General features: G+C 35.0%; 1 protein-coding gene across 2 annotated transcripts in view; it reads left to right on the top strand.

Annotated features, from left to right (window-relative positions):
• The first annotated feature begins 5059 nt into the window (after positions 1 to 5059).
• Positions 5060 to 15096, top strand: part of REG (proteasome regulator gamma) — a 37984-nt gene continuing 27947 nt past the window's right edge. Inside the window, exon 1 of one of the 2 annotated variants that reach the window (XM_081741494.1) lies at positions 5060 to 5379. In XM_081741494.1, coding sequence (XP_081597620.1) covers positions 5356 to 5379 — 24 coding nt within the window. In that variant the 5' untranslated portion in view covers positions 5060 to 5355. The remainder of the gene's footprint in view (positions 5380 to 15096) is intronic. The other variant, XM_081741493.1, reaches the window with a different exon arrangement.

Below are 15096 nucleotides of genomic sequence, written 5' to 3'. Positions count from 1 at the left end.
GTATCCATATGTCAATAAATGTGGACGGTATCCAATAGGACACCCACGAATATATCTACAGGAAGATCCAGAAATGCCCGCCATTGAAATGTCAACGGTTTAGTCAAGTTAAAGATTTTGCCCAGCAGAAATGTGTTTCATCCAGTACTGCCATTTCGCTCAAATAAGAAGTTGTTATTTCCACTTTGTGCTTCTTGTGCCACAGCATTAAATCACGATTCTGAATGTATACATTCCGACAGTGAACGAAGTCTAACAGGAACGTGGGTGTCCTATGAAATTCAAAAAGCCATTGAACCTGGGTATCAAGTAATTGAAATTTACGAAATTTGGGATTACGACATCACCGTATATGATCCTGAAACCAAGACTGGCGGATTATTCAGCGAATACAGCAACACATTTTTGAAATCCAAGCTGGAAGCTTCTGGATGGCCGGTCAATTGCGTCACCGAAGAAGAAAAGCAGCAGTACATTCAAATGGTACAACAACGTGAAGGCATAACTTTAGATGCAGGAAATATAATGACAAATTCAGCACGTCGAAGTCTTGCAAAACTCTGTTTGAATGCCTTCTGGGGACGACTTGCTATAAGAGACAATTTCAGCCAAACGACCATCATTAACAACCCCAAAGAACTGTATCAGAAATTAACTGCTCCGGATATACAAATCAACCAAATTTTACCTGTCAATGATTCGTTCTTATACCTTTATTGGCAGTATGAAGATGATGTTCCAGTACAAAATCACAATGCTAATGTTGTCCTTGGAGCATTTACGACGTGTCAAGCTCGTCTGCAACTCTACAAATATTGAGAACTGCTGCGAGAAAGAGTACTATATTTCGATACAGATTCCGTGATATTCACACAACGACCATCAGAGCCCACAATAGAACCAGAAGTATTTGTTGGTTCAATGTCAAATGAACTGGAGTCAATTGGACCAAAAGCATACATTAAAAAATTCGTGTCTGGTGGTCCAAAACAGTACGCATTAGAAATCTACGACCCCGACACGAAATCAACCAGTTATGTATGAAAAATCGTGGATTCACACATAATTATACAGCAAGCCAGAAGTTAAATTTCAATAGTCTGGAGCAAATGATCGCTAATCAATCCAGTGAAAAAATCTCCATTAGCACGCCACACAAAATTTACAGAACCCAAGATCATCATCTTGTCACAAAACCTGAAGAAAATATGTACAGTTTCAACTATAAAAAACGCCGATTAATACCAGATACATACGAGACATTGCCCTACGGGTATAAAAAAGCTAAAACAGAATAACAGCCATATTTTCCCTTATCCCACCGACATCACCTACCAAAGACGGGCAAAGAGTCAACCGCAACGCGAGACATGCTTCAACGATGCACGAGTTCCTTCTGATGCTACAGCGGAGACAAACTCAGGTGCAGAAGATGACATCACCTTGCAGAATCCCAGTGGAGAAAAAAGGAATTCAGGTACGTCACATTTGCTTTTCTTTTTCTCACCTCACCCTCTCTTGATCAGTTAGTTTATGCACTTGTTATCACAAATGTTTGTTTTATTTTCTCTTTACAGAATTTGTACCCGTCACGGACACGTCTTTCCTTGAAGAAAAACTAAATGCACACAAACATGGAGAAAAAGAAATTCTGTATTTTTTTTGTTAATTATCTATTTTAATTGTTAACATCTATTGTTACACGCTATTGTTTTAGTATTACATTTTGTGAAACAGTCGCATATAATATGTTTAAACATCTGATAAATGTAAAAAAAAATCTATTTCATCACACACTTCTACACCTAGCACTCCATTTTCGACAACGACAAACACATTCAATGTTACCAGAACAGGAACTGGAGATCACAGTTTAGCACTATATTTTTTTAAAAAGAAAGAAGTCCGTCTAAGTTCAATATCTTAGGCAAATCTTTTTGGAATTAGTGATGAAAAATTGAAATAAGAATATAATGCCAGCGAAGAAATATAAAAGGAAATAGAACGGATTTACTAAATAAACTTAGAAAAACAAATCGCTGTCCATCACCATGTTTATACTACTTTAAGTAAAAATTTCATCCAGCTCTTGTGCTGATGGGAAGGATTTTAAAATGCTGACTGCATTTCCTCTCTGTATTGCTAGGCTTATTCGTTGTATTAAATAGTGTTTGTTTCTTGGGTCGCCTGACTTCTTAGTTAAAGTTGATCCTAACTCTTTCAAAAATGCACTGGCTTCTTTGCTAAAAACCCCCATCGTTTCTGTAGCAATGGCAACAAAAAGATGGTCTTCTTTCAGTCTAGAGTACTTTGTATGTTTACGTTTAACCGCTGCTTCTGCTGCATTTCCTGCTTCCTCACAAGTTAGTGTTATGTATGAAGGAGCGAAAGTATCAACACATGTTACATCCCATACAAGACTCTGGCCCATTTTCCAAGGGATTAAAGTTACTCCGTCCGGTCTTTTACCATCATTTCGATACAATCCTTGTGGCTCAATGATGCTAGGAACATCGATGCTGGTGAGTGCTCGTTTGATTATTTGGTTTAATTCCGTGTGACGTGTAATTCTACCACCACTTCTAATGCAGCTCAAAGCATGTAAGCCTTTCTCGTCCACTCGATCTTGACACGCACATGTGAATGTGTGGCAAACATTTAGTCCCAAGCGCAATGCTACACATATTTTGAAAATATTATCGTCTAAAAAAGTTCCAATGTTTTTTGAAGGTGTAGCTTCTAACCAGGCGCCAGACTCTTTTTTCTGAAGTGCTTTTAGGCGAGCAACGTCAAAACTATTTTGTGAAATTACCTCCTTCCCAGCTATCTCTTTTAGTAGGATTTCATCCCACTTTCTTTGTGATTCCTTGGCCTCCGGAATGGTATTATTATAGATGCCTTTCCATAATTCCAATGCTTCTGACAGATGAGGGATTTTCACTTCGTCAACTGAAATTTTCAAAATGTTGGAGACTAGTGACAACACCCCACAGCAAGAAGACAGAAATGCAGGAAGGCTCAAATCGGATGCTCTTTGAATATTTAAACCACCGAATCGTATTGGTAAACTTGCCTGAGCCCATTGACTTTCATTTAAAACTTGATTTATTATTGTTTGTAAAGATGTTTTCAGGGAGTTATCCAACTGAAGAACTTTCGATGGGAGAAGCCATGTCGGAGTGGTTCGCAAAAAGTAAGTTAATTTGGGGACACCTGTATTTTATTTCACATCCTAAAATAAATGTACAGAAACATAAAGAAGCAAAGTAATTCTGTATTTTATTTTATTCCTAAAAATCAAATTCCCAAACGATTTCAATTTCTTTTCTGAATCAGTTTACCGGTAAAAATAAAATTTCTGAAACCAATATTTTGCGGGAAAAAACAAACAAAATTTTTATTTAATAATAATACAGTTTATCTACCAAATAACTATTTATATTATTATGCGGTATTAAACCAAATCTGGAACTTGTGATATATATTTACTTCCATCATTCCATCCGGTAAATTAGTGTGGTCTGTATGAGAAGGATGTTTTTGGGCTGGTAAATTTGAGATGACTGCTGCCATGCTATAACTTTGAACTTCGCCTTATCTCAAGTAAATGCAGACATGTCGGAAGGTTTGATTTTTGTAGATTCACTAGTTCAAACGCTGTCGAAGATGAGGTCTGGAGAATATAACTCTTAACGAACAACATTCAGACAAATTTATCAAGTATGTTTGGAGATATGCAAAGAAAAATAGTCTTGAAATTCCAGAGCCGGAAACAGATAGATTTTAGAGGTTCCTCGTGGAAACGAACTAGACATTCGTCATCGAAATATCAAAAATTCATTTTGGATTAATCTCTTCCTTCATTGGAGGCAGAAAACGAATTTTCTGAAGATAATATACTAAGAGACATTTTCCTGTCTACTATTGATAAGGCAATCACTGAGACGGAAAACGATTTGGGTCATGTAGCAAAATCATTCACCAGGCTACATCCAAGAAGGAATAACTTTCTAAATTACAACATTGTGGAGCCTATGTCCCAGTATTATGGAAGTGATCTGGAAATGTTTAAATGTGAACTCAAAATCCTCCCAAATACAATTAAGTTGTATGAAGAGGAGAGAAAACAAAAGTTGATATCTTAATGAATTTCGTTCATCTTTTTTGTCTACAAAAACACATTCCTAAAAACCTAGATGCTCGATGTAATTTCCGTGACTATATCAGTTTCTAGTGTTACATGTGAAAGGCCAATCTCATGTTTGAAAAGACTGATGGTAGGTTGACTGATATATATGCAATTCAATGGCTGATGGTAGGTTGAAAAACTTAGGATTACTTTATATTGAAGAAAACTACTAAATCGTTAATCTTGAAGAAGTTGTTGATAAGTTTGCTGCTGCCCACAAGAACAGAAAGATCCTCTTTTAAGTGGAGGCATGAACCTATAAGTTATTTTCTTTACCTGTAAAAGTGTATTTCTCTGCTTGCACTTAAATCTGCCAGCCACACATATTTTTAACGCAGTGATGAAACTACCTACTTATATTATAAATCTATTGTATTAATGTATCCTAGTTGTTAGAGGAGTAAATTCTTACATTTTCAGTGTAAAAGTGTGTGTGTGTGTGTGTCTGAATATAATTTTTTATTCATTGGAGATGGTCCGCTCAAAAATTTTCTTGGGCCCTTCATTGACCCCCTGAAAAAATTCTACTACGCTACTGGGCGTAATACAAAGAAAAATCAATTGTAACTGCTATGTCTATTGTCGCAAACTGAAGCTCAGATTTGTGTAGCGTTGACGAAAACCGTTACTAATGTGATCCATAAACTCAGTGTTGTAACTTATATTTCCCCAATTCCCACACTGGGGGGGTCAAAACATTCGGTTATTCATATTAATAATCCTGAAGCATATTTTTGGACTGATTAAGAAAGTACCTGAGTGTATAAACGTGTGCAAATATAAATTCTTACCTACAAATGGTATTAATACTCAAATTGAACAAAGTAATCATGGTGGATTCAAGTACTGGCTACCTACTTGTATTAATCCCTACGAATACTGTTTCCGCTGTTGTTTGTTGGTAGTGTTCTTTGAAATACTGTCTTTCTTTTTTCCGCTTTTCAGACATTTATTGACCAAAATTTAAATATTTATTTTATAAAATATTAATTTAATCTTCATTTCGTATAACAGTGTGTTTTATTGTGCTTTTTGGTGAATCCTTTGTTACTGCACTTGCTACCAGTACTTCCTGTCAGCAAGCAAGCAATTGCAATTGCACGTTTTGGCAGAGGAAGTGTGAAACATTTTAAACGGATAAATTTGTCAGCTTTATTATATGTAATATGGCTGATGATGCTGCTAAGAAGGTAATTTCTTATCTTATTAGCGTCAGTAAAAGTATTCGTTAGATATATAGCGTTTCACTTTTCTTTTATACATTTACGTTTTAAGTACCTTTTCCGTTACATTGTATAACGTAATGTGTGTGAATCATTCACAAGGAAATTATTAAAAAATGTATGTAAATTACAGTTTACGCTTATGAATGTAACGGTAGAACATTTTATATTATGTGAAATGGACAGCTCCTCTGTTTTAAAGTAAAGGTTTACGATAAAAACTAATACATGTATTAGACAGATCGGACAATCCTCGACGTGGGAGTATTATTTATTTTTCACACTGTCTGTAATCAGCTGTAAAATGTTTCATTGTACTTATTGATAAATAGTGAAATTAATTATACCAGCCTTTAACGATAAGGTATCCTCATGATATGTCACAGTAATAGGAATTGCGTCAAAATGTTACTGCGTAGTTGAGCCTACATTCTATAGATAGGCTTAATAAATGACAAAAAATAGAAACTGTTATTGAAATTTGCATTTATAATAAATGTTAATACATATTTTTGCAATATTTAAGACTTCTCAAGTACCTGCCGAGTATTGTTCCGAAGGCAGAAGTTGCAAATCGAGTCCGATATCGACATTACTCATCAATTGAGTTCATTTGAATCTTAACACGTCAAGTAAATTATTACAGGGCATTAATCCGAAGTTGGTCGACCGCCTAGTTTTTGGCCAAAAAGCGTAATCATTGGTTCCTTTCTGTACCAAAGTTTAATATTTAATTCACATAGTATTGCCAAGCCTGCGTTAGCGAGTGAAGGCGGGTTAGGGGTTAAGTTTAGAGTTACCCCTCCGCTTTTTATAAAAATCAGGAAAATTTACAGGAGAAATGAGGTAAGAAATGATAATTTGAAGTTTTTATTTGATGTTTAGGAATGTAAATTCGGCAGGAGAGTTATGTTTAATACGAGAAAAGATATATGGAAGTTAGTACTATTTGCCGGATGCGGAAGCATTGTGGAAGGCTTCAGTAGCATGGTAGTTGTAAAATATGGCGAACAGGTGTAACGGATGCGCAAAAATAATGAAGAAAACCTTTTAAATTTTTGTGAAGCCTACGGAGTACTGAAGTTAAGTGAAATGTAACAATTTTTAATACTTTAAGCACTGTTATTTGTATGTTACAAAGTCCAAGGGCAACTTCAGACTGGAGGGGCAACTCTAAACTTAAGCCCGGGTTAGAGCCAGGGTTGGCAAAAACCCGTGGTTTTTATTGAAAACAAAAAAAACCCGTTGTTGTTATTTAAACCAGGTTTCTTTGGTTTAAATAATTTGCTCTATGTATTTATATCACATATGGACAGAAAGAAGTTTGTTTCGCTGTGGTATTATTATGCAATAACCGGGTTATGCTCAAAGGGGTCACATAAGCTTAAAGCGTAATCCAAGCCATTTCTCGGCTTACATCCGAGAGAAATTGTCCTCTATTTGAACTTGAAACCGGGACTAATTGGCCTCAAATGCGAGATGTCTGCCGACTCACTCACGAAGGACTCCTGATACGTTGTATGATCTTTACATACTTGTTAATATAATTGTCTAGAGTCACTTCAAAAGGACAAAAAGATAAACAGTTGCACAAGTGAAACCATTATACAGAATTACATGTGGACAATTTCAAAATACTGCAGACTGCAGAAGAACTAATTTAGTCCAAGTTAGTTCACTACAACTTTTATTAGTCCAAGTTAAAGAAATACAAAACTTAATTTGCATACCAGTAGGAAAAGTGAATAAAGACACGAATTATTTGAGTTCACTTTGACCCATTTATACATAGATAAATACTAAAGATACTTCTGATTTCAATAAATGCCTATCGTGGTGTTTGACCCCCCCTCCCCTCAAAAAAGTACGGCATTTCGATGTATTTTATTAATAGTCAACATTATTCAAATGAAACAATATTTAGATTTTTTTTAATTGCAATTGCATAACAATAATAACAAACTAAAATGATCACAAAAGAAGCATTCATAAACTTACAAAAACACAATAGTTGCTTTTGTAGTATAATCTCTTTGAGTACTGAATGGGCAACTTAGGTTTGATTATAATACGAATCAAATACGGGAGTGAAATGTGGTAACCCACAAATGTGTGTTCATCAAGATTTTACGAACCCTTACACTTTTACGAACATTTTTCGTTTTTTGGTTTAAACCACTTGGTTAAAAAAAAAAAAGTGATTTAAACCAGCGAACCCTGGTTAGAGCCCCGCAGGACATGTTTTTTCTGTCGTTATTACAGCTAAATGGGAAGGGGGATCGTGTTCTAGAACCTTGCCGCCATATTGGTTATGTTACATTGAAAAATATTACTTTCTCGTCTCTTTACAGTTATTTGCTTAGCACATTTTCTACAATTTATTTTTTAGATTTATTAAGTCATGATTTTTACTTTTAATAGATTTTCCTGATTATCATCTTATTGTTTTACAAACTGTAATGCAACCTTATTTCCAGGGCTGCGTGTCTCTATACCTGTAGCCATATTTACAAAACAAATGCTCATTACATTCCCACAATGCTAGCATGCAGTAACCTTGAGCCAAGTAGTTCCCTCCACTTGCCAAATAGTTCCATGTTTAAAACCGCTTGTATAAAAAATAAACACAACTCTCGCACTCCTTATACATTATCAAGCACACTAACAAGCAAATTATTCATTTCTTCCCGGTAGATCTTCAAAATTTTGCTAGATACGGACGAGCAACTTTGGAACTTAACACTATTATAGTAAGTGATTTAATTGCTAATTCCATTGATGGCGGTCGGTCCCGGGTTCGATTTCCGGTGGGGGCACTCGGTCGAAAAAGTGTAAAAGGCTTTTTCCGGCCAACCACCCTGAATGAGGTTTTCCTGGGTTTTCCTCATTCACACCAGGCAAATACTGGGGTGGTACCTAACTTATAGGTCCCAGGCCACTTCTTTCCTTCCGTTTCCCCGGATAGTGTGCTGGCCGAGAGACGTCATCCCTCAAAAAGTGACTGGCTAAATAGCCTTAGATGCCGAAAGCCCAGAAATCTAAATCTATTGATGGCGGCTCCGGATTGGACTCCCATGAATCTATTTTCAATGTTGTATTACTCTTTGTTGTTCTTTTAGTATACCTTAAAATTACTCCTCGTTCATTTCCATCATTCACTCTAACTGGTAATCACAAATATTCCTTATTTTCATGCTTTCCTCGCAAATACGTATTTATCTTTATTGCATTACTGCGCAAAATTGATATCTTACAACTGTTGTAAATTACGCAATATTAGAAAATAATGAACACAGTAAATCCGTAGTTTCTCGTGTCCAACTAGGACTGTAAAGAACGCTCTGCTATAATATTACAGGTTATCTACTGATACTGGAATTTTGATCCACATACTGGAAAAATCATGAAACTGATAATTTGTCAACAATACTTTTTTTGTAATTGTTTTAATAGTCTTAGAAACAATTTTGTATTCATTGGGATTTACATTTTTTCAAAGCAAGAGTTGTGTATATATTTTGTAACTAGACATTTAAAGCAATGGGTAGAGTGGAGGGCTGTGAGGGAAGTTATGAGACCCTTTAAAAAAATGTTAAAAAATTATTTGTATTTAAAAACTCAAGGAAAACTAAATTTAATAAAAATAAAATTATCCTTTTGATGATAAAACAGTTACAAACATGAAATCATTGTGATTATTCCTAAAGAACTTTAAAAAAAATCATTATATTATGTACTGGAATTTTGCTGATAGTTATACTGAATATACTGGAAATATACTGGAATTTTGAAAATGAAACTCAGTAGACACCCTGTATTACGGTATGTAAATAAAGGTGCGGTTACAGATTGTAAAATGTACGGAAAAATTTGGGGAGTCTAATTTGCCCATTTTATGTCGAGAACAAAACCCAACGAACCCCTGCGAATCTTCAAACCCGTTCCTACTACTACTGCTACTCCTACTACATTAGACTTTCGCTAATCCGGCGCACATCCAATCAAAAACACGTGCACAATGAATTATCGTGCGCAAGCGCAACAATACTTTATATACTGTACGTATTCGAAATTGTAGCATTCTTTACAGTTCGGTTGCGTGATAAAGCATGCCACCGTCGCTTATAAGTTGCGACAGTTGAAAATTAGGGATATGTTTCATAGTGAGTGATACTATTTAAGGACTAAGTTTTCTTTGAAAATTAATGTATATTAGGATTTAATAAAGTATATCCTCTGTGTTTTAAAATTATATCCTTTGATTTAATAAAGTACAGTACACTATATCCTGTATGTTTTCAAAATAAATAAAAAAAGATAAATAAATCAAATAAATGTCACTCAATCTGTCACTTCCGCTAATCCTTCACCCATATGTGCCAGGATTAGCGAGAGTCTAGTGTACTTATACTATGGATCCATATATTAAAACTGCACGTAAATAAAGTTTTAGGTGGTGGGTGGAAGCGAAGCCCAATATCAAATAATGTTCCTGAAACAAAAAAAATGCATAAAGCATACGAAAATACTTCGTCCCTGTATTAGATTTCCACACAACAGGAAGGTGTTGTATTAATAGGTGCAGATTGACTTTAGGAGGGCTGAGTATAAATACAGCGTATACACATTTGGCATAAAATCCAAATGAACTTCGTAAGAAACCAGCGTGTGTTAGATGGCCGTTGATAAGCAGGAATGCTATCTCACCAAGTGAGGACGGGAGTGCAACAGGTGAGAAAAGCCATAGTGAGGGGGTGTGTTTATAGGGAGCGTGCTTGTCAATGACAGTGGGTACACTTAAAACGTGAATAGTGAAATAGCACTTTCTGTGATATACAATTACACACCTCGTGTTTCGCACAGCTTTTCGGTACATCTGTGACCACTTTGTACACTGCCTTTACATAGCACTTCACTACAGCATGTATTTCTAATGAAGTACTAAGTGGTAAAATGCACAATTTCTGTTTCATATCAATAGCCTACTTTATTATACATTTAAGAAGTAAGATCCCGATAGATTTTGATTACTGGTACAATCCTATTGTGAAATCAAGTAACATACTTCTTCGGTGGATTTTACAAATTTATGCCCCCATAAAATGGGATAGCATCGCAAATTTTGCACCTTTTCATCACCCTTATTCATCAGATGCAACGCTTTCTCTTATTAATTCCTGCTCTACATTTCCGTATTTCCCTCTACTACTGTAGCACATTCTAGGTTAGTTATTAAGACAGTGGGTTTAAAACACTGTCATTTATACTCTATTGCTTTGTCTACCTTATATCGCGTCATGACGCGAACTTATATAGTCCAGAATTTAACGTCGTTTTCTTTCCAATTATCGTTTTCTTTCCAATTAGTCACCATACACTGAACATCTTTATTATTGTACCTGTTTTTGTTACTCTCATGCTGACATTTCTTCCGATTCTTTTCACTTCTCCGTAAGTTTTGTATTTCGAGGCTGCCATCTGCGGCAGTTAACCCGGTAGATTTCCGACTTATCCATGTGTCTGGAGGTCCCGAAAATAATGTGCATCGGAGCGTGACATTTTTTAATGTATTTACTTCGTACTTCTGGTATTTATTATATAGGCCTCTCTCTCTTTCCCGGTGGCAGAACTTTCTTTGTCTTTCTGCGATGGGCTTTCGTAAGTCAAAAGTTTTCTGCAGAAGAAATACTTGTGATTCTTCAAAATACGTTTTACGCGACGTAAAAAAACAGCTCAAATTATATTAACGCAGGTAATCCGTCCATTTAAGACCTACACATAGCAGGCATGTTTTTATATTTTTTTGTGGGCTACTTTTTTTTTCTCCTCTGGCAATTTTTCTGCACAGGCGTGGCAGATTTTCTGCGATCACATCGCAGATCGCGGCATGTTGTGCTATGGGTCTCTCTCTCTCTCATATACAGGGTGTCTCAGAAGTTCCCTGACATAGGGTAACTGTTTTTTAATCGGACGAGCCGTTTGGCCAGTAGACTCCTTATGCCCCAGTGTTAAATGTAAATGCAACGTTACCATGTACCTGGATCAACAACATATGTGAATTTACTTCTAACGTAAGAGTATGCTGAATGGGAGCTAGCAATCGACACGTTAGCGTAAAAGACACTAACTTCATTCACTTATGTAGTTGGTCTAGGTACATGGCAACGTTGTATTTCCATTTCACACTGAGCACATAAAGAGTGTACAGCCCAAACGGCTTGTCCGATTTAAAAATTTCCTTCACTTTAGATTGAAAACATCATATCTGGAGACGGTTTCTCCTCTTACATTTTGTTGTAACTATGATAATAACAGTTTCCCTGTGTTAGGGAACTTTTGAGACGCCCTATATATATATATATAATATGCAGATGCGAAAAAATGTAGAGAGATCAAAGTTGTTGAAAATGATAGATTTTCAATCTAAAGTATTGGAATTTTTCAAATCGGACCAGCAGTTTTGGCTCTACAATGATAATTGAAAAAGTAACGTTGCAGCCATAATGTTACAATAAAGCATAGTTCACGCAGTGATTGAACGGAAAGCAAGCAAAAATTATGCCGTAGGAAGAACCAATAATACTACAAATCTCGATTGTAGTCATTAGCATCATGGGCTGCAGAGGTGGACGAGGGTAGGAGGGATGAAATTCGTAACATATGTCTTTCAGTAAAAGAATATATAGTATTATTTTGAATGTTACAGAATGGTTTGTGAAACAAATATTTTTTTTTCAATACAGTAAAAGTATGCCTCGGAAGGGAGTTTCATTGAACTTGTATTCATGAATCTTATTGTCTTTACACCATTTAATGCCAGTTTATAGCAGTGGGTTGCGACACACTGATGTGCTGCACACTACCATAGGATGTATCGCAAAAATATGGAATTACTTGTTAGTAAATGAGGCAGCAGTGAAAGTTAGTTGGTTAAAAGATCATAAAATGTTGATTGACGTATAATGTTTATCTTGACATGCAATCATAATGGCGTCATTAATTTGTCCCAGAAAATTAATCATGTAGAAGACGGCTGCATTCCGTTTATATTAAGATCAATAGCTCTAATTAAAATTTTAAATTGTACTTACTAAAGCATTCAAATGAGAACGGCAAATCGACACTGTTTGTAAATGACCTGTTGTCATTTTCTTAGTATACAACCTCTTAGTCATAAATTTTACAACCATACTTTAGCATAAATCAAACTGTAAGAATATACGCAGATACGATTTTCTGCGTTGTGAAAATAGTATTTTTTTTTTCATCATAACTTAATTCCTAAATTGCGGTGTACTGCAGGAAAAAAGTAATTTCCAAATGATTTGAAGTGATACTAATACCGATCTCCAGTTCAGATAAGGTGAATATGTGAAGTAGATCATTCATAAAAATTCAGTTAACAGGCATCTACAAGATTTTGAAAATACTAAAGAGGAATTAAACATGATGGATTGTTGTTTTGAAAGGGGGTCGCGGTGGCTCAGTGGTAGAGCGTTCACTTCTGGTTCTATCCCAGCTCGCGCCAAGTGAACTTCGTGGTGGACAAACACCGTGTGTGGGTTTCCTCGGGGTTCTCCAGTTTCCTCCCACTTTCTTCATTCCACCATTTCATTCATTTCTCATCATCACCGTCTTCTGGCATAACCGTGGAAGTAAAACTAAAAGATTTCATCTTTTATATTGTTTTTGAAAGTACTGTAGAAGAGTAAGGAGTGCTTTTTGACAAGAAATTTTAATACCGTTACAGTAAAACTGATCAAAATATCTAGTTCTACAAAAAGCGAAATTTCTTCAAAAATACACGCATGAAGATAATAACTAATGTCATTGAAACATAGCATTGATATGCCGTTCCTATTTTGTGTGCTTAAGTGAGTATAATTATAATTTTGAATTAGTAGCGTGCATTCTATTACGTCATTAAGTAAAATTAATGATATTACTTCAATGGTTGAACACCCATGTAACTAAAAGCTACAGTTTGTTCAAAGTTGAATTCTTTCAGTGATAAGCATGTTAATGTGTGTATTGCTTGATAATAAAACTATAAACTAAGAAGTACATAGACACAACTATTGTTTTATTTCTTCGAACCCAACAAATATTTCCAAACTTTAGTGTAGAATGCTGTAGTATATCAAAAGTAATCAATAATAATAAAATTCAAACTGCGAATACAATATAGTTAATAGCAAAATCGATATCCTCCTTTACAATTTCTTATTTCGAACTTGTAAACAGATTAACTAACTTGACTACTGTGTGTAGTTGGTGTAAGTAGAAAAGTGTGCCACCTTTAACTTGCGGGAATATGAACTGAAATGATTTCATTCACTGTTAGTGAAAGACATTGTTAAGGAAGTTATGATTTTGCACACACTTTAAGTATATAAAAGTATACAGACAGCCCATCCATTCCGAAGTTATTGTCACATATTTTATTAGAGGGATGCAACTTTCGAAAGAGCTAGAATGTTCAATAGAGTTCTAGAATTTGTTTTTCAGAAATCTTCCACTGAACTAGCAACTAAAACAATAGTTTACTATGAAGTATCTGAGTACAAGCAAAGAAACATTAGATAGCTATATAATTAAACCAGAAGTCATGCACCGTAGGATTAAAACATATTTTTATTTATTACTATGTAACTTCCTAAATAAATTTCTTGCAGCAAATCTGATGATGAAATCGTGATTTGTGGCATGGATTAAGTCACTAGAATGTAATTTCTTCCGTTGGTAGTATTTTAAGCCTGTGTTCTTCATCAGACACTCATAAACATTTATAAATTCGAGATTCTTTACTTGGAATCTGATCTAATAACTGATACAATTAATAAGACTCATATTAACTTTCAGGCTCAAATTGTTACCAGATTCTTGCGTACCACACCAGCCTCTAAACACCTGAACAAGAATCCCAAGCAGCTGCAGTTTTCATAAAGGTTATGCCTATCCATATGGTCCGTTTGTATCTTGAATTGTAGGAAATTTTAGTTCTGTTACTTCTAACCAGAGAAAAGGAAAGGAGATTTTTTCCTAGTTCAAGGATTGTCACTACAGAATTGAAATTTCAGAAGTTGGAGGTCATGATCTTTTTGTTTACTTTAGCCTTGACTATGGTGCCTGGCTTCTGGTTTGCTGTGTATACAAAAGTGTGCATTGTTATCAAAAGGTAAAAAGAAGTACAAGAATACACATGTGACTATATAAATATGTACAGCTTTGGAGATTTACTTCATACTTACCAGCCTACTGAACTGCATCAGTTCTCTTTTCCATGATTTTTTTCTTCTGAAAGATTTTCCTCGCATGCAAATTGTTTCATGATATATAAATTGAAAGAACAGAATAATCGTACTTTTTTATGAAATTTTACCATGTCAGCTTCCGATAAATTATAATTAATTTTTATATATATTTTTTCAAGCAGGCCTATGCCCATTCTAAGCACAAAGTAAGATAGATAAATAATGTAGGTTATATAAATGGATATAACAGAGGAATAATTATTAGAGAAAAACTAGTAAAACTTACCGTTAAGAGATAATGTATTACATGACATATAGTCATTTAGTGTTTTAATATTCACATGTCCATCAAAACATTGTAAGGATTTGCTGTATTGTAAGTTTGTAATTATTCCGTATTCTTGTATATAACTGATGATGTGATTTTATA

Source organism: Thermobia domestica, chromosome 15 (genome assembly GCF_964235325.1).
Source record: "Thermobia domestica chromosome 15, izTheDome1.hap1.1, whole genome shotgun sequence".
In the NCBI taxonomy this organism is placed as follows: domain Eukaryota; kingdom Metazoa; phylum Arthropoda; class Insecta; order Zygentoma; family Lepismatidae; genus Thermobia; species Thermobia domestica.
This window is presented reverse-complemented; position numbering and strand designations above follow the sequence as displayed.